Source organism: Moschus berezovskii, chromosome 27, assembly GCF_049115385.1.
Source record: "Moschus berezovskii isolate FMDL1 chromosome 27, NW_MosBer_1.0, whole genome shotgun sequence".
Taxonomy (NCBI): Eukaryota; Metazoa; Chordata; class Mammalia; order Artiodactyla; family Moschidae; genus Moschus; species Moschus berezovskii.
In genome coordinates, this window is record NC_142486.1 from 3,429,545 (window position 1) to 3,448,667 (window position 19,123).

Sequence of the window (19,123 nt, forward strand, 5' to 3'; positions counted from 1 at the left end):
ACCTGCACCCCGCAAGAAGGGCGGGGACGTTCCCGGTGAAGGAATTTGTAATCCGGCCCCACCCCAAACAGTGAATGGGGAGCTGCTCCCCACGGCCTGGCTAATGGGATTAGTCCCCGGCTCGCTCTGGGTGTTGGCCTGGGGTCCCTAGGTCTCAGTGTGGCCACCGGACTGAGAAGGTGCGGGGAGCGAGAGCCAATGCCAGCCAACCAGCCACCCTTCCCGCCGCGGCCGCACCGGCCTGAGCGGCGGCCTCCGCGCCCTGCCGGCGTAGCGCTTCCCGCGCCCGGTTCTGTTTCTTCCATGACCTCAGCCGCCGAGCACGCAGAACTCAGGCCGCTCCTAACGTACAAGGCGCCGGCATAGGCCTCTGCGGCCACCTCCCTATGGACTTCCCCGTCCTGCCTGACCCTTCACCAAGCCTCTTTGCCCCATGCCTCAGTCTCCCCATCTACCTAATGGGCACCCACTGGGTCTGGCTGCTGCTGCTGTTGCGCTCAGCGCGCCGGCCTGGTGCGAGCACGCAGGGGCCCCCTGGAGCAGCGGCTGTTTTCCCCCGGCTTCTGGTTAGAAGACTTGGCGGCTGCCAGGCCCGGCCCAGGCTGGATACCAGAGGCTTGCGGCGCCCTTTCCCAAGGCTCTCGGAAGGCGAGGGAAGGCCCCGTCCGTCAGAAAGACCCCAAGGTCTGATTCTAGCACCCTTGCCACCTCCCCGGCCGGGCCAAGCGACCCCCGGAGCGCACACACAAAAATGACCGCGGCTCCTGGGGGCGCGCGCACATGGGGTCAGCCCCAGCCCTTCCTCTGGCGAGGGTCTCCGGCACCCCTCCCTGGCCCGCAGTGCACCACTTGGGAGAAAACCCTGGCCCTCATTGTGGCAGCTCTTGGGGGACACGCGCGCCCCAAGGCCACGACCCGGTTCCTTGCCCCCCCCCCACACACACACACACGCCCCCCGCCCCCCCCGCAGGCAGGGATCTGCGCGCGCGCCCCTCCCCCGCCCGGTGCCTCACAAAGGCCCTTTGTCCCGCCGAGCCCTGGAACTCAGGTTCCTGAAAAGTTTCAAGAGAAAAATCAAAGAAAGAGACCGAAAAGAAAAAGCGAGCGCAGCGGAGGGGGCAGGGTCGGTGGGGCAGGGCCACGGCGGCGGCGGCGGCCAGAGGTGTCCCTTCGAAGACCCCAAGGCCAAGGGAGCGTCCGGGGTCCCGGAGAACTCAGGAGAGCCCTAGACTACACTTGGTGGTGGGAGACGTGGGTTGTTTTTTATTTAAAAGCCGAATCGTGGGCCGCCAGGCACAGAGGCTGGAGGCAGCTGCGGAGCAGGGGCTGGGTTTCCTGCAGCGGCCAAAGGCAGGTCTGGGGGTCCCTCCGCCAGACCGCAGAGGCCGACGCAGGCTTCCCCCTCTCCCGCGCGGTCCCCACCGAGCCTGGGCAGCCCCGCTGGGGAAACGGCAGGATCCAGCGGGCCTTGTCCGCCCGCGCTTCCATTTCAGACCCAGAGTGTTCCCGCCGCGGATCGTGCCGGCCGATCGGCTCCCGCGCCGCTTCCGTCCCCAAGCTTCGGGATGGCGGCCGCCCAGAGTCTGCATCCCTGCGGCGGGGCCCGCCGGCCTTGCTGCCGGAGAATAAGGGGTCTCCAGGGCCCGCGTTGCTGCCCTCTTCCCGGGGTACGGGTCCTGCCACCGTTCCCCGGGGACGCGGGGTCTTCTCAAGGGCAGCCGGCCCGCCCGCTGAAGGCCGAGTTCCAGTGTTGGGGATCTCTGTTCTCTTGCCCACCCACCCCCCTCACACCAAGCGCCCGGACTAGCTGGAGACCCCACACGAGAGACTAGAAGTTAAGGACCGACCCCGGAGCACGGCGCCTGAAAGGACATTTGCCAAGAAAAGCATTGCAGCTCTGGTGCAGACGTCTCCAAAGGGTGTGGAGCAGGGTTTTTTCTTTTCTCGCCCAGATTTTGAAAACTCCAGCCCAGGCTCCAACTGCAGGAGCCCCGGATTTGGAATCGCCCCTGGGGGCTCCGATTTTGGCCCACTGGAACTCCTCGGGAGAGCCGGAGGCACCGGGGAAGGCTACAGAGTCGACCTCCCCTGTCCGTCAGGGCCTCCAGACTGGCCTCTGCCCCCGGCGGAGAGACCCCCCTGGGCCTGATCGTACCCCGTGGTACCGGTCGGGGGAGAAGGAAGGGCCGAATCCCCAGTGCGAGCTCGGGGATAGGGGAACAGACCTGGTAGTTTCCCCGGGGCCGGCCTCCCCCGCAGGATCCCGAGAGGACAAGAGGGGGCGGGCACTGCGCAGGGCACTTACCCGGGTGCGGGTGCAGGTTGAGGCCGGCCATGTACTTTCCGGGCGGCAGCGGGCTGGGCAAGCCTGAAGCGGGCAGGCGTCCGGCCGTGGCCGCGCCCACGCGGTGGCTGTCCATGGCCAGGCCAGACAGAAGCGGCGGCGGGGGGCCGTGCACGGACCGCGGGGGCCCGAAGTCTCGGCCATCCATCCTCCGCGGGAGTGCCGCGGCCAGCCCCCCACCCGGCCCGCGGGCCTCGTTCAGTGGGACCTAAAAGTTCGGCGTCGGCGTAGTCCCAGAGTCCTCGGGCGGCGAGGGCTCCGCGGCGTGCATGGCGGCGGCGGCGGCCAGCGGGGCTTGCGCTCGGCTGCGGGCCCGCGGCCCGAGGCGCACGGCCGGCCGGCGGGGCCCCTCTGGGCGGCCAGGCGGAGCGGCGCGAGGCGGCGCACAAGGCGTCTTGGCGGCGAGAGGAGACGGGCCGCGGAAGAAACAGAAGCGGGGAGGAGAAAAAAAAAAGGAGAGGGGAAAAAGAAACAAGTTCAGAAATTCGTCTTGCCGTTTGGGACCGGGGGCTGCCGAAGAGGCCAGAAGTGAAACTGGGAGGAGCCCCTTTTCCATAAAAAGTTCAATTTCATGCTCCTTCCTCCGGCGGCTTCAGGCTCCTGCGCACCCGGCTCAAAAACTGGCCAGCCCGGACTGTGCTTCGGCCGCTCACGGGTGCTCCCGAAACTGAGGAAGGCCCCTCAGCTGCGCCCGGAGCGCGTCAATACAAACCTCCGAAGTGTGTTAGATTCCTGGGCGTCACATACTCCAGGGTTTCAAACCGTGAAACCTTCCCGTGAGCGGTGCGAAATGTCTCCCTAAACACTATGTCACTATCTGATCCGAAAAGTTTAATATTTAACCTTTGGGGGCCCTTGTCTTCTTTTCCTGAGTTTGGCTTCCCTGAGCTCGCCCCTAGCCGCGGGATTAGTTTTTTTCACGACAGAGGATACTAAGTGGGTTTCTTATTTTTAAAGAGATTCATCGCCCCCTCTAGCCACCCCCCTCGGGCCACTATGAGTCCTACAGTCTAAGTCCGAGGACCGAGACGTGGCATTCTCGCCTGAGGACTGGAAAGAATCCTTCAAAACAAGCTTTGGTTTCATTTTCCAACGCCCTGGCCTGGGAATCTTGCGGCCCGAGGACGTGGCCTAGCGCGGGGGATTTGGGGGGCGTCAGAGAGGAAGGGAGGCACTCAGGGGTCTCGCTCCTACCCTAGCTTGCCCCCGACCCCAAAAATAACCTACAAAGAAAACCTTGGCGGCGCGGGCCGACCGAGGGGCGCCCTCCCCAGCGTTGGGCAAATCCCCGCGTAGTTCCTGTTTAAAGCTGTTTGTTTAAAAGATTTGTCGATTCCCGTGGGGGCGGGATGGGGGTCTGGGAGCCAACCCTCCCCTCGCCCTCTGTCTGCCCGCGGCAGCTCGGATTCCTGATTCCAAGAGGCCGGGACTCTCCTAGAGCCGCCGATCTCGCCAAAGCCACCGGGCTCCCAGGCTGCCCGCCCTCCGCCCCGCCACCAGCTGGCTCCCAGGCCCGGGACCTGCAGACCCTCTCAGCCACAACCCCCCGGGGTCCTCCAGACTCCCTCCCCAAGTTTGCTAAGGGTGCTTATTTTAACCCGGCCTTGGTTACAGACACCCGCTCCCTCCCTCGCTGCCTCCCATCAGGCTCTGGTTACCAGATCCGCGTTTACTTTGGAAAAAATCTAAGATCGCCACATCCGAAGATACATGTCTTATGGAAGAGACGAGCTTTCCGTGATTTTTTTTAAACTGTTCTTTGTGTAGCTTTCCTTTAAAAGCCAGCGCTTCGGGGCATACCCCAGCACCCCACTTTGGGGAAGTCGGGGTGAGGCCCCCCGCAACACCCTTGCTCTGATAGAGAAGCTGGTTCGGCCATCTGCGGGCTCTGCTGCGTTCTCCCTACTTTTCTCCCCCTCTTAAATGCAGTTAAAATGGCTGAATTCCGGCTTTTAATTAAAAACAGCCTATAATCGAAAATGTCTAGGCGTCCCTGGCTCCCCCGCCGCCTGCCGGGAACCGAGAAGGGAACCGACGCCCCTCAGCCGGGCTGGGCGGGCTAGAGCAGGGCTGGGGGCTCAGGTGGGTGCCCAGGGTTCAGGGACTCGCCCCCACCCCTCCCAGGGCGCCCCACCAAGCCGGCCCTGGTCTCCCCGATTCTGTTCTCCAGAGCTGGAGAGCTGCGGGAATCCCCGGCACACCCCGAGGGAGAGGTGGGGTGAGGGCCATCTGGAGAAGTTTGGAGACCATCGTGCCCGGCCAGGGGCAGGCGGGCGGCCCGGCGGCGTACCTGGCGCGGCGGGGCTCCCAGATCCGGGCTCCGGCGACGGTGACTCCGGTGGCGGCCCCGGCTCCCGGCGCGGCTAGGCGCCCGTGCTGCCCGCCATCCCGCGGCCGCAGCTCCCCTTTGCCACCCGCAGCCGCCTCACACTTTTTGCCCGCCTTTCCTTTTTTTGGTAGAAAACCGCTCCCCGGGCCGAGCGCTCGGCGCGCCAACTCCTCCGCCCTCCCGCGGCCGGGCTCCCGCAGCCCCCGGAAAAGCCAGCTTTCCTCCCGCCGAGCTCCCCGCTTTTTAATAAAATCCAGGTAGCGCCGGTTTAAAGAATCCCAAATCTCCATATACAGCCCGGGATTGGAAAAGGTACATTACACAACCCCCCTTTCAAGTTCCTCTCGCTGGATCTAAAAAAAAAAAAAAAAAAACCAGCGGGGGGGGAGGGGGCGACTGGGGGAGGGGAACACTCTCCGGCGAAGAAACACGCATTGTTCCCGGGTGCCCGCCTCCCCGCAGGCCGGCCCCTGGCCGCCACCCATTGGCCGTGCGCGCCGCCCATCACGCGCATGTAAACACCCTGGCCCTCGGCCATTCCTATAAAACCAATTACGGACCAAGGGGCTCCAGCAGTTTCCAGGCTCCCCTCGGCGGGGCTGAATGATCAAAACTGGTGGTGAGAATTTTTCTGGGCCGTTTCTAGGCAGCCCTCCCCCTTCACCAGCTCAGACCCCCCCGCTTTCCTCCTCCTCCCTTTTCCTCCCCCCTCCCCCAGCGTCTGGGCTGAGTGATCAGAATAGAGGAAGATGGTTGTCGCCGCAATCCTGGGCTTTGCAAGGCGCGGTTTAATGGGCCGCCTGTCAGCTTCCTGCTCGCGGGAGGAGGTGACAAGCCGAGCGAGTCGGCAAGGGCCGGGGGCCCGGCGGGCTGCGCCCCGCGCCCGGGGCCCCCCGGCTCCCCACCTCGCCCGAGGCGCGCCTTCTAGAACGCGCGGTGGAAGACGCCAAAACGGACAAGGGCGGCTTTTTCCCTCCTCCCCCCACCTTGCTTTAAAACAAAGCAGCGATTCATTCCCTCTCCCCGAACAGCGAGGTTGGGTGGGAAGGGCTGGCGAGAGGGCCGTTTTCCTAGCCTTGGTCTGCGGGTTCCTCCCTGAAACGCGGTGTCAGATGGTTACTGATTAATATTTTGGAGAGGCCGCGGCGGCGGGCAGCGGGTGAGTTTCTAATCTTCTAAAAGGGGTTCCTATAGAAACGCGGGCCAGGGCGCGCCCCCCGCTCGCCCCGGCCGGGGCTGCGGCGCTTTGCCTCGCGCCCCTCCCCAAAGGCTCTCTTTGCGTGGGCGCTCCCCTCCCTTTCTCTCCCCCCGACCAAAAAAAAAAAATATATCAGAGCAGAAAAAAGGATTAGATCGGCTGAGCGCGAACTGACTCCCTCTCGATTCTGACATTTCAGCCTATTAGCATTTCTCCACGGGGCCTTCTGAAACCTATTAAAGTGTAATATTAAAAACCTCTTGGCTGGGGGCCTCTCTCGCCTTCCATCCGCCGCGCCCCCTCCAGGGAGGGCGAGACCGGGAAAAAAAAAATCTGTTGAGCTCAGAGGAAGCAGCAGCCAAACCCAAAAAGTGCTTGGCTGGCCGCAGCGGCCGGAGGGGGAGGGGAGCCCCAATCCCCCAGACTTTGTACTTTTATTTTGCGCTTTCAGCAAAATCCTTTCTGGGTTGAGTAGCCGGGAGCTGCCCGCGGCAACCTACTTGGCTGCGGGCGCGAGGAGTGCGGACGCGGCCGTAGGGGCCGTCCTGGGCGCCCGCACCCTCCGCAGCCCCGCAGGAACCCGTGCCCAGCTAGGCATTACGTACCCTCGAAAGGAAGCTTGGAGGGGCAGAATTCCTTTCCGATCCTGCCTCAGAGACCGACCGCGGTGATTAGATTTTAATTAAAACAAGAGAAGCCCGCTCCTTCGCCCCTCGCTGCGGACTCAGCGTTTTTGCATCGTTCGTTCTATTTTTTTTTTCCCAATCCATTTTTAAGGCAACTTTTCTGGAGGAGGGGGGATAATGAGCTAGTTCGCGCCCATTCGTTCTATTTTCTTTACTCCACTTTTAGAAAAAGAAGGGGGTAGGCTTGGAGAACGAAATGGGGGTGTCTTAATTTAATTCCTGTATAAATTTTAGGGGAAAAAAAAAGTTCAGCCTCCTGAGGGCAGTTTCAAGTTGCCCTTCCTGGAGCCTCCTGCGCTGGTTTCTAGGCTGCCCTCTTTTGGAAGCTGGAGCTCTGCGTGCGGGGGAGGGAGGAGGGAAGAGAAGGAAAGAAAGCCTCGAAAATAGCCGGAGCCGAGGGGAAGGAGTGGTGGAGCAGGGCACGCAGGTCTCAGTGGCGGCCGGAGGCTCCCGGTGCAGCCCCGGGACGGCCGGGAGCACAAACCGGGAGGAGAGGGGGTTAGAGAAAGGAGGTATTGTGTTGTGTGCCTTGGGGGGAGGGGGGGTGACTGTAGAAGTAAAGTAAATGCAGCTGAGCTGCGCGAGGCTGATGGAAGCCGAAGCCGGGGAAGGGGCCCTGCGTGGGGGCGCAGCCCGGGTGGGCGCCGAGAGTCTCCAATCTTATCCAGAGGCCTTTGTGGGTTCCTAGTAAACCCTCCCACTCCCGAGCCCCCATCGCTCAGTATTCAGACCCCAAACACTGATCCCCCATCCCAATACCCCCACCCGGGATCTGGAATGTTCTTCTTTGTTTTAATATAGCTCGAGAAAAAAAAATGTTGAGAGAGTTGGGGTGGGGAATACAAAGGGCTTGCGGGGGTGGAAAAAAACAAAAGCCTATTTTTATAAATGTTTAATGTTTTCACCCCTGGATGCTCCAAGACGCCGTAATTGTGCCGGCGCGGTATGTGTGCCATAAATCATTTAGTTGCTAATAAAAATTGTGCCTGTTTGCCCTGGATTTGCCAATGGCGTCTGCATTTTCCAAGTGTGCGCTGTCGGCGTGGCCGAGGTTCGGGGGTCAAACGTAGGCCTCCTCCCGCCCCATACCCCGGCCCGTTGTGGGCTGCAGCCCCCTTGTGCCGCCCTCCCCGCGCATACCCGCGACCCGCAGAGCCCCAGGCCAGAGCTGCTCGGGTGCAGGGCTTGGGAACTCAGAGGTGGTGGTGGCGGCGGCGGCTCCTCCTGGCTCGCCGGACAGACCGTGCCGGGCAGTGCCGGGTCTCCGAGCTGCAGCGCGGGTTGGGGTGCGGGCCGACCTGCGTGCGCCCCGATCTTTGGCCCTCTCCGCCCGCGCCCCGCCGCTGCCGGGTAAACAGGCGGCCGGGAGCCATCTTAAGGGCGGAGGACGGATCCCAAATGGAGAGGTGGGCGCAGTCCCGGCTGCTTTCAAGACCCCCCACCATTCGTAGGGGGCCTCGGGGGCACCGGCCGGCCCTCGCGGTCTGGGGAAACAGGCTCCCCGCTCTGGTGGCCACACTCAATATAAAGCCGGGCCTGGGCGCCCGGCGCGGAGCGGGCCGGAGCGCGCGGACCCCGCGGCGCCCCCGGGTCCAGCCGCCATCTTCCGCCCCTCCCCCGCATACTTGTGTTTACTCGGCAGGATCCTCGGCCAAAAAAGTGTGTTGACGCAGTGTGTGTGTACGGGTGTTTTGTACTGGCTGGGCGGAAAATCGGCTGAAGCGGGGAACCTCCTCGCAACCCCAAACCTCAGTCCCCGGAGAACCCGCCCAGGCCCGCGCTGTTGTCCGCCGTCATGTCCGGGGCTGCCAAAGCCGAGGCCTTTTGTACGTTCCTGGGTCTCCAGTTCGGTGGACGCAGCCCGACTGACAATATTCTTTCGCTTTGTTTTAAAACCGAAGGACAGGCCAACCTTGGACTGAGCGCTCCCTGGCCGCGCCTTTGTTGCTGCGCGGGCTGAGCGTTGCGCACTTTGGGGCAATCCTGCCCAATTCAGGGTCAAACCCTGCGCTCCCCGGAATGCTGGTGTGGCCGGCCACGGGGACGGCATTCTCCCCGACCCTTTCCCCACCCCAACCCCCGAAAAGAAACCATCGTTTCCTAGACGAGGACACCCGAGCCACCTCCACCACCTGCCCCAAGCCGCCTTGTGCGGCGGGGCCGATATCCTCGCCCTCCACCAGCCTCTCCGTGAAGGCAGCCCCAGGAATTCGCCGGCCTCCGCTGCCCGCTTGGGAAGCCGTGTCGCAGGCTTTTAAGCGCCTGTTTTCAGGTTCCAGATCCGACGACCAGGGAGCTCCTGGCCCGGGTGCTGCTAAAACCCGGAGAGGCCCCGCCCGGGAAAGCCAGGCTTGCCATCCTCTTGCCGGGACCGGCCCAGTCACGACTCGGTGCCGAGCTGAGGCTCGACCAGCCCCGCCGAGATCAGTCCCGACCCGCCAGGAAACTCAAGGACGTGGCGCCTGAGCCCGGAAAGCCGCAGGGGCCGGTGCGCACCACACACAGAGCCGGGACCCCGGAGCGTCTGGCCGGCCGGCCGGTCCCGCGGATCCCTGCGGCGCTCGGCTCCGCCTCCAGCCCTGGCCTCTTCCCCAGGCCGGGTCGGGTCTTCCACTCGACTGTTTGGCTCTAAGGGGACGGAGACAGTCTCCGGCACAGGGCGCCGGTTGGGGCCATAAATCTGGGCGCAGTGGGGGGGTGCTCCTTCCCACTGCCTGGGCCGGTATTCCAGGTGAGGCAGGCGTCTGGACCGCACCGACACCCTGTCCTCCAGGTCAGGGCGTGGAGGCCCCGAGACTAAGCAGGGAGTCGAGTCAGAAATTTCCCTGTTGGCCAGAGAGGGAACGAACAGCCTTGTCCACGGGGCACCACCAGCTTCCATCCCTGCGGCCGTGGGACCCTGAGGGGGCCTGGGCCTCCCCTGACCGCTCCCTGGGGTAGGGGCGCCCAGCCACGCGCTTACTGCTCGGAAGGCGAAGTGAGGCTGCAGCGGGCGCGCGCCGCCGCCTGCCTGAGCCCAGTTCGGGCTCTGTGTAGCCACCCTGGGGCGACGGCTGGGTCACAGTGGCTTCTCAGAACCCAGCCTCCCAGCACGGACTCTGCGGCCATTCTGGGCCACCCTTCTGCCCTTGGAGCGCTCTGTGGGTGTGCCATGTGGGGAGGGGGGCTTTTTGTGTGCATCAAGGGGCAAATGGGGTCTCCAGGCACCCCGCCTGTAGGCAAAGGGCTCGTCTGGTTCCCCACCCAGTGCCAGCCCCGTCTCCTCCTTGCTATTCCCTGTCTGGACCCAGTTCGGCCCCTCATCGGCCACCCTCTCTGTCGCAAACAGGCGAACCAGCGGGAAAGCAGGAATGGGTCCAGCGCTGGAGGCTGCCTGGTAGGGGCGGCAGTCTTTCTACCTCAGGCAGGAGCAGGGCGGGTAGAGGGGGACTGATCCAGATGGGGTGGATTTGCAATAATAACGCTTAATGTCACCAGCTTTGTTTGTCTCTTTGCCAGAGGGGCGGGGAACAGGCCTTCGCACCAGTGCCCTGCATCTGCCGACAAGCAGGCAGTGCGCGCTATTCATCAGGACAGCCACCTCTGGACAGCCTCCTGGACTTTGGTGGGGACAGCCGCCGAAGGGGGAGGCATTCACACACACAGACACACACACCATTTACACACTCACCGTGCCTCCTGGGATCTTCCCTGTGCCAGTGACACGGTAGCAAACTGGCACGTGGAAGATGCCGGAGGCGGAGGGTTTGGAAACCTCGCTGAGAAATACTTACCCAGGGAGCTTCGGCTCCTTCCTAGAATTTCTAAAAGCACAAGTGAAGGGACCGAGGCCTGGGGGCCGAGCCCAGAAGAATTTGAACGCTCCCCTCGGCAGCGGGAACGCAGCCTGGGAGTGGAGAGGCAGCCGAGCCACATTCCGGCTGCGCCTTCCCCAGCCCCAGCCCCGCGGCGCCCCAGGAAGCGCCTCCGAAAACAAAGCGCTGCGGTTTTAGCCCAAGGTTAAAGTCCACCACGAGCATGTTTTTTTTTTCCTCCAGAATCCAAGAGCGGTAGTGTTTCTCCAAATAAACCGCCAATAAATCAACCCGGGGGCCGCCTGCTAAGGAGCTCTGCTGACCTTGGGGACTGGATCTCCTGCTAGACCCGTCGGGGGACAGGCACGGGGAGGGGCCCTGCGTGCCAGCCAAGCCCCCCTCCCACTCCACAGAGGAGCAGAAGAGGGACTGGCCAAGGGCATTCAGGGGGCGCTTATTGGGGTACTAGTGTGCCTAGGGGATGGGGCAGCTGTGGTTATTTGGGGGGCTGGCAGTATTTGGAGGGTGAAGCTGACCATGTGTCCATTGAGTGCCTAGGGTCCCCACACTGTTCTGGGCACCCAGGGAAGGAACATGGGGCACAGACAAGGCCTCTGTGGGGGCCTTCTTTGTCTGGGTGTGCCTGGGTGTGTTCCACAAGCCTGTGTGTATGCCTGTGACTAATGGGATTTATGTATGTCAGCGGCCAGGGTGACTAATGGAGGGCTTGGCAGCCCATGTGCTCGAGGGGGGGGTGCCGGGGGAAGGGCACTGCACTCTACGGTGGGGAGTCGGTGCCCCCCGAGGGGCTGCCCGCCCCTCTCCTCCAGGTCCTCTTCTGCTGCCCGCTGGCAGCTCCATTTGGGCCTCTGAAACCCCGCCCGGCAGGCCTGTGCATGCTGAGAGCTCCGGAGTAAATTCCTTCCGCGGGCAGCCTGGCCCCCCAGAGGCGTCTCTGCCCCTGCCCACCTCCCTGACCCACGTGGCCCCTGCACACCCAGCCCAGCCCACCTGCATCCACAGCAGGACGCTCTGGCTTCCTCTCCTTCCGTCTGAAAATTCCTTCTGATGTGAACCTCTGTTCTGTGCAGGCTTGGACCGCTCTCTGACATGGGTGCTGTCCGGCCCATTAAACAGACCAGAAATCCGAGGTGCAGAAAGCAGCGGCAGGCCCACGCGGGCGCAGGGCAATGGGGGATACCAACAGGGAGTCTCAGCACCCCTGGGAGCCCCCAGCCTGACCACGGCTAGCTGAGAGAAGCTTCACAGCTGACTGCACTAACCCAGCCTGCCACCCCCCACTGCCTTGCCTCGTCCACCCTCTCCACCTTCTCCTGGGAGATGGGGAGGCAACAGGGGTCAGAGGTTAATGGGAGCCCATTGGGCCTGGGCCTGGTAGGGGCAGGGTAAGGTCAGGCTGACTGAAGGAGCCTGGCCCCCATTCCCATCTGGGAGGGCTCTTTGGTCAGGAGTTCAGGGGGCCAGAGGCCCCCTTTACCTGGAGGAGCTCGGGCTCAGCACATCCTTGGAGAATCCCACCTCCCGTCTCCCTCAGGGTCTCCTAGACTCTGACACACCGCCCCAGTCTGGGCATTCCTCCAGGTATTCATTCTGCTCCTTACACACACCTGTTGCACACGGCTGTGCTCCTGTTAGAGACACACTCATCCAAAGGGTCCCCGGGAGCCACAGAAGTGAGTTGCCTTCCAGAGGTCGCCCAGTCTGGGTGACAACAAGCCAGCCAGCCAGGTTTCAATCTGGCTCTGCGTCTCCGTGATCCTCACCGGTCCTCCGCGGCCCCTGCTGCCCTCTCTAGGGAGCGGGCAGCAGAACCAAATCTGCTCCCCAGGCCTCCCAGGAGCCTCCTGCTCCACAGGCTTCCAGGACGTGCATGCGTGTGTGTGTCAGTCACACACATGAGCGTCTCTCACTGTCTTCACCCCCTCCCTCCTTTTTTTTTAATCCTTCTTTGGCATTTTTCTTTCAAGCAGAAAATACAAACATCTCCCATGGCTACAGCTCTGAAAGCTTCTCTCGCCTGCCTGCCTCTCTCTCACCCCTACCCCTGTCAGGCCATTTCCAGAGTCAGCAGAAAGTCAAAAACAAACCCACAAAGATCAAGCCTGACAGCCTCCCCCCGCCCCGTGTCCCTCCACTTTCTCTGCCTGTCTTGTTCTGTCTCCACCCAGAGAGGAGCGAGAGGCAGCCCCACCCCCACACACATGCACGCATGCACTCACATACTTTCTGCAGCCGCAGGGAGTCTCTTAAGAACCTTCTAGAGCCACCCTGCCAGAAAGGCCTGCTTACGTGGCTTCTCCTGCTGGAAATATGTGGCTTCTCCCCCACCCTCTTCTGTCTGGCCCAGCTCCCCTGGACCTTCCTCGTGGAGCCCCTCTGCTGTTTGTTGAATACCTACCCCCCAAAATTCATGTGTTCAAGTCCTGACCCCCAATACCTCCAAGTGTGACATTACTTGGAAATAGGGTCGATGAGATCACAGTGGAGTAGGGTGGGCCCCTGATCCAGTAGGACTGGTGTCCTCATACAAACGGGATGCAGACAGAGGCAGAGGCCTGGAAGACATCCTGCCCCTTAGTCCAGAAGGAGCTGACACGGCCCGCACCTTGACCTTGGGCTTCCCGCCTTCAGAACTGAGAGAGAATCCATTGGTATGGCTTCAGTCAATGGCCTTTTGTTATACCAGCCTTAGCAAACTAATACACCAGCCTAGTTTTTCTTTTTTTGGACCAAGCCACAGGGTTTGCAGGATCTTGGTTCCCCAACCAGGGATCAAACACACACACACAGCCTTGGCAGAGGAAGCATGGAGTCCTGACCGCTGGACTGCCAGGGAATTCCCACACCGTCCACAGGAGTCAGAACTGAAACAAACGAACAGAAGTGGGACGGCATCGAGAGGAGGGTTGGAGTCCCAGGGGGTCAGGTCTCCTGTTGTTCGTGGTGCATCGTCAGAATGGGTGAGGTTACGCTGCAGTGACAAAAATCCCCAATATCTCAGTAGTTCAACACAGCTCACACGAACGTGTTCTCCCCAACACGTGGTCTGCTCTGAGCCTGGGCAACCCTCCAGGGCAGCTGAACTCCATGTGGTGACTCAGCATCCCAGGCCACTTAGATTTCCTGAGTTGTCCACCTCCATGTAAGGTCATCCCGGGGAAGAGAGGCTCATCACAGAGGACTCTCACTGCCAGAGCATTTATCATTCCTTGTATTTATTCCCTTGTGTTTGTTTAACAAATACGTACACGTCAGGATCTGTGCTAGGGCCTGATGATAAAATGAACACAATGAACCAGAATTCCCCTCCCTGTGGGGCTTCCAGTCCAGAGAAGGGGACAGCTGGTTAACAGAGAGCCCTGAGCATGGTAAGCGCTGCCAAGGAGAAGGCCCAGGAGCAGTGGGAGGAGCCACGTCACACGGGGCCTCCACCTAAAACAAGAAAGAGAGGTTTTAAGTGGGCCCCAGGGACTTCCCTGGTGGCTCCAGCGATAAAAATTCTGCCTGCAGTGCGGAAGACCTGGGTTCGATCCCTGGGTTAGGAAGATCCCCTGGAGCAGGGAATGGAAACCCACTCCAGTATTCTTGCCTGAAACATCCCCAGGGACAGAGGAGCCTGGTGGACTACTGTCCAGGGGATTGCAAGTGACTGAGCAACTAAGCACAGGGACTTCCCTGGTGACCCAGAGACGAAGAGTCCACCTTCCAGTGCCCGGATGTAGGTTCAATCCCTGGTTAAGGAACTAAGATCCCACATGCTTCGAGGCAACTAAGGCCACACGCCTTAACTACTAAGCCCACTCGTGACAACGAAGATCCCTCCTGCTTTCAACTAAGAACTGATGCGGCCAAAAATAAATTGATTTTTTTTTTTTTTTTAGTAAAAAGAGGGCTTCCCTGGTGGCTCAGTGGTAAAGAATCCACCTGCCAATGCAGGAGACACAGGTTCCATCCCTGATCCGGGAAGATCCCACCTGCCACGGAGCAGCAAAGCCCCTGCACACTAACTATCAAGCCTGTGCTCTGGCGCCCGGGCTGTGCCCAGAGGAGCCAGAAGCCGCAACTACCAACTCCACGTGCCTCAACTACTGACGCCCGAATGCCCTGGGTGGACCGAGGACCCCCTCCCTCCCTCTCAATTTTTAATCATCTTTCCATTGACCCCATCCTCTCCTACGAACCTCCAGTTTCCCTCTGTGGTAGGCTACGGCCACGTGCAGCAACAAAGAGGCAATTCCCCGGCGGCTTATCCGGAAAGATGGAAACGCTGGACAGAAAACAGACTGCCAACGAGCTGTCTTCCCATCACACTCTTCTCTAAGGGCAAGATCTAATCAGGCCTGAGGAATGGCTGATGGATGAGATTCTTCCACAAAGCCTTGCCCCAGAGGCAGTGCTTCACCACGGGCGGGGCTTTGCCAGCCGCAAACCTGGAGGCTTTCTCCGGCCCCTCCCCTGCCTTTGCCTGCCCCTCCTCCCCTTTCTCCTCCTCCTCTCTGGGTCTGTCTCTGCCAGCCCCTCGCCACACCCTGCCCACACCTGATCACCAGGTCACAGTCCCAGCTCCGGATGATACAATGCCAAGGCCACAGGGGCCTGGGGCCAGGCTCCCCAAGTGGCTGTCGTGACACATTGTATCCTCCGAGGATGTGTCCCGTTTCTACACCATGACCTTGACACTTCTCCCAGTGGAGGTGGGATCTTGTGTCTCTAACCAGACACGTGAAGTGATACCGTGACTTCCAGAGCAAGGTCAGAAAAAAGACATGGAGTCACCCTTCCATGGTGGGGTTCGGACTCAGTGCTGTCTGTCCCTAGCCAGGCTCCCCGTGCTGGGGGGTGCTGGCAGAATGATCCCAGAAGGAAGCAGGAGGGATCTGAGGAGCCAGCCGACCTGGGTTCAAGCCCGATTCTGCCATTCACTTGGTATATGACGTTTACAAGCCGTTTCCCCTCTCCGAGCCTCAGTATACCTGGCTGTAAAGTGGAGCTCCTTTCCTGCGATCAAGCAGAGGGCTGTGCTTACAATGCCATGCAGATGGGCCTGAGAGGCACACAGTTCTGAATGCTCACAGGCACTCAGGGAGCCAAGGGGGCACAGAAGCCCCGTGCTCCGGGTGACCACCGCCTCACTCCCTCTACTAGCAACTGGGTACTGAGCAGGTGCCCAGGAGGGGATGGGTTCCCAGCTGGCACTGCGTGGACTGTGGTCAGCCCTGTCCCCAGGTCACTGCCCCGGCACTTTTTGACCAGGACACGACTGAAGCCAACTCTATTGCTGGCCTGGGGCCGCCAATGCCAACAGCCACAAACTAGGTGGCTGCTGCTGTTCAATCGCTATGTCGTGTCCGACTCTTTGCAACCCCATGGACTGCAGCATACCACGCTTCCCTGTCCATCACCAACTCCCAGAGCTGGCGCAAACTCATGTCCCTTGAGTCAATGATGCCGTCCCGTCGTCACCTTCTCACCCAGAGAGCAGAAATTTACTTTCTCACGGTTCAGGCCAGAAGTTCAAAGTCAAGGTGTCAGCAGAGCTGCTTCTGCCTCCGGGGCCGCGATGGAGAATCTGCTCTGGGCCTCTCTTCCAGCTCCTGGTGGCGGCCAGCGTTCTTGGCGTTTTTTGGCTTAAAAACCTGCTTTACTCTGATCTCTGCCCCCATTGTCACAAGGCCGCCCCCCCTCTGTCTGTGTGTCCTCACCTGGCGCCCCCTCTCTGAGAGGTTCTGTCTCTGGGTTTCTTCTCTTTGTTTTGGCAGCACCGGGTCTTCCTGGCTGCACCGGCTTTCTCTAGTTGCGGCGAGCGGGGGCTCCTCTCCGGTTGCTGCTCGGACTTCTCATGGCGGTGGCTTCTCTTATTCCGGACCACAGGCTCCAGGTGCACGGGCTTCAGGAGCTGCAGCTCATGGGGCTCCAGAGCACAGGCTCAGGAGCTGTGGCCCACGGCCTTTGTTGCCCTAAGGCAAGTGGAATCTTCCTGAACCAGTGATCGAACCCGTGTCCCCGTCATTGACAGACGCATTCTTAACCACTGAACTGCCAGGGAAGCCCCTCCCGCAGAAGGACTGGGGTCCTCCAGCCAGCCGCGAGGCAGAAGAGGAGACTGAGGTCTCGTAGTGTAGGGCAGCGCACACATTCCCCTCCTAATGGGAGGGTCTGCAATCAGAAGCTGCCGTGACTTGGGGGGCTTCCCTTGGTCAGGGCAGGCAGAAGGGGCAGGAAGTTGCCCACCCAGCAACCCTTGACTAGAGAGCATCCATGCCCCCTGCCAGGTTCTACAGTGTCTCCAGGGTCCCCGGCAGGCTGAGCCCTGGTTGGGGGAGGGAGAGGGAAGGACTGGGAGTTTGGGGCTGGTTGGTGGATGCAAACAGTCTCATTTAGAATGGATAAACAAGGTCCTCCTGGACGGCACAGGGAACTAGATCCAATCTCCAGGGAGAAACCATAATGGAACAGACTATTAGAAAAAAGAATGAGGACGTCCCTGGTGGTCTTGCCTCTTACATGGCCACAGATAACAGCGGCTAAGAAGCTGCCAAAGTGGGGGGCCCAGGTTCGATCAATCCCTGATCAGGCAATTAGAATCCCACATGCTGCAACGAAGATCCGGCACCACCAAATAAGTAAAAATAAATATTAAAGAAATAAATTACCACCCTTGAAAAAGGAATGTATATATGTGTGTAACTGAGTCACTGGGCTGGACAACAGAGATTGGCACAACATTGTAAATCAACTATACTCCACTTTTTAAAAAAATGATAAAGGATTTCCTGGTGGTACAGTGGCTAAGAATCTGCCTGCCAACGCAGAGGACACGGGTTTGATCCCTGGTCTGGGAAGATTCCACGAGCCTCGGAGCAACTAAGCTGGTGTGACACAAGTACTGAGCCCGCGTGCCGCAACTGTTGACGCCGCGCACCCTAGAGTCCGTGCTCCGCAACCAGAAGCGCCACTGCAGCGAGCAGCCTGCGAGCCGCGACCAAAGCCTGCAGCAACAAAGGCCCAGCGCAACCAAAAAACTAAAAATAATACGCGAATAAGCCATTTTTAATGATAAAAACCCAATTGCACACCTTGTTCTGGCTGTTTCCTTGCCTGTGTCCTCCCCTATCTTTCTTGGGTGGCCCCCCAAATACACTGCCGGCGCCCACATCCTAAATGCAGGGATCTGCCTCTGGGGCCCCTTCCTATGGCCATCTGCCGCTGACCCTGCTTCAGTCACATCGCTTCACCTCCGAGAGGCCAACAGAGGCTCAGGAAGCGCCGCCTCTGCCTGGGCCACCGAGGCTGCAGGTGGCAGCAGAGGTCCTCCTGGGTGTGATGTGGGTGACTGCACTGCTGTGCCTTGGAATCTTGTTACAACGTGCAGACGGAGGCCCAGGTTGGGGAAGGGGTGCGTCCAAGGTCCCAGGGCGGAATGGTGATAGACGATGGAGGAGGGACTTGAACTCGGATCTCTCAGGAGCTCCAGCCAAGATGAGAAAGTAGGGCCTTCCCTCACGGTCCAGTGGCCAAGGCTTCACCAGCCAACGTAGAGGGTGCAGGTGCGATCCCCAGTCCAGGAGCGAAGACCCCTCATGCCTTGTGATCGAAAAAACCCAAACATAAAACAGAAACAATATCAAGACTTTTAAAATGGTCCACATCAAAAAAAAAAAATCTTAAAAGCAAGATGGTGGAGTAGGAGGAAGTGAGTTCCACATGGACTCACCTTCTCCCACAGATCCATCAAGAATACATTTATGAATGAAACAGTTCTCACAGAACACATTCTGAACACGCAAAGAAGACCTCAAACACCTAGAGGACAAGGAAGATCTCTACATAACCAGGTAGGACGAAAGGCAGGGCGGGGATAAAGAGGAAGCAGGATGCAACCCGCACCCCTGAGACGGAGCTGAAAAACAGGTCTCTGACCATCTTGTTCCCTCCCAATGGTCCCCATCACCCCTCCTGCAACTGTCTACAAGCCTAAGAGGCTGCTTCAGTCCACTTGGGCCGCCGCAACAAAGACATTCGTGCTAAATCGCTTCAGTCGCGTCCTACTCTTTGTGACCCTGTGGACCCTATGGAGCCCGCCAGGCTCCTCTGTCCATGGGATTCTCCGGGCAAGAATACTGGAGTGGGGTTGCCATACCCTCCTCCAGGGGGTCTTCTCAACCCAGGGATCAAACCTGAGTCTCTTTTGTCTCCTGCTCTGGCAGCCTGATTCTTTACCACCTGGGAAGCCCCACAACAAAGGGCAGCTTAAACCACAGAAGCGTATTTCTCACGCTTCTGGGGGCCCATCTTCCGAGGTGTCAGCAGCGCTGCTCTCCTCTGAGGTCTCTCTCCTTGGTTTGCAGGCGGCCGTCTTCTCCCTGCGTCTTCACACAGTCCTTCCTCTGTGACTATTTGTGTCCTGATCTCTTCTCGTAAGGACACCAGTCCTGTTGGATTGGGGCTCACCCCAATGACCTCATTTTAATTTAATTGCCTCTTTAAAGTTCCCTTCTCTTGGGACTTCCCTGGGGGTGCAGTGGTTAAGACTCTGCCCTTCCACTGCCAGGGCGGGGGGCACAGGTTGAATCCCTGGTTGGGGAACTGAGATCCTACATGCTGTGTGGTGCGGCCAAGATAATAAATAAATAAAGGTCCTGTCTCCAAATACAGGGCTTCCCTGGTGGCTCAGACACTAAAGAATCGAAGATCTGGGTTCAATCCCTGGGTCCGGAAGATCCCCTAGAGAAGGGAATGCCAATCCACTGC

The 19,123-nt window shown here is 60.1% G+C and overlaps 2 protein-coding genes across 6 annotated transcripts in view; both read right to left on the bottom strand.

The window, feature by feature from the left end:
• TNRC18 (trinucleotide repeat containing 18) overlaps positions 1 to 5,012 on the bottom strand; it is an 84,009-nt gene extending 78,997 nt beyond the window's left edge. For all 4 annotated transcript variants that reach the window (XM_055410387.2, XM_055410384.2, XM_055410385.2 and 1 more), the window contains exons 1-2: positions 4,635 to 5,012; positions 2,306 to 2,738 (exon numbers count right to left, since the gene is read on the bottom strand). In XM_055410387.2, coding sequence (XP_055266362.2) covers positions 2,306 to 2,492 — 187 coding nt within the window. In that variant the 5' untranslated portion in view covers positions 2,493 to 2,738; positions 4,635 to 5,012. The remainder of the gene's footprint in view (positions 1 to 2,305; positions 2,739 to 4,634) is intronic.
• A 12,486-nt stretch (positions 5,013 to 17,498) lies between these two features.
• The window catches only part of FBXL18 (F-box and leucine rich repeat protein 18), a 62,567-nt gene continuing 60,942 nt past the window's right edge, over positions 17,499 to 19,123 (bottom strand). The window contains exon 6 of one of the 2 annotated variants that reach the window (XM_088833337.1): positions 17,499 to 17,956. In XM_088833337.1, coding sequence (XP_088689463.1) covers positions 17,629 to 17,956 — 328 coding nt within the window. In that variant the 3' untranslated portion in view covers positions 17,499 to 17,628. The remainder of the gene's footprint in view (positions 17,957 to 19,123) is intronic. The other variant, XM_088833335.1, reaches the window with a different exon arrangement.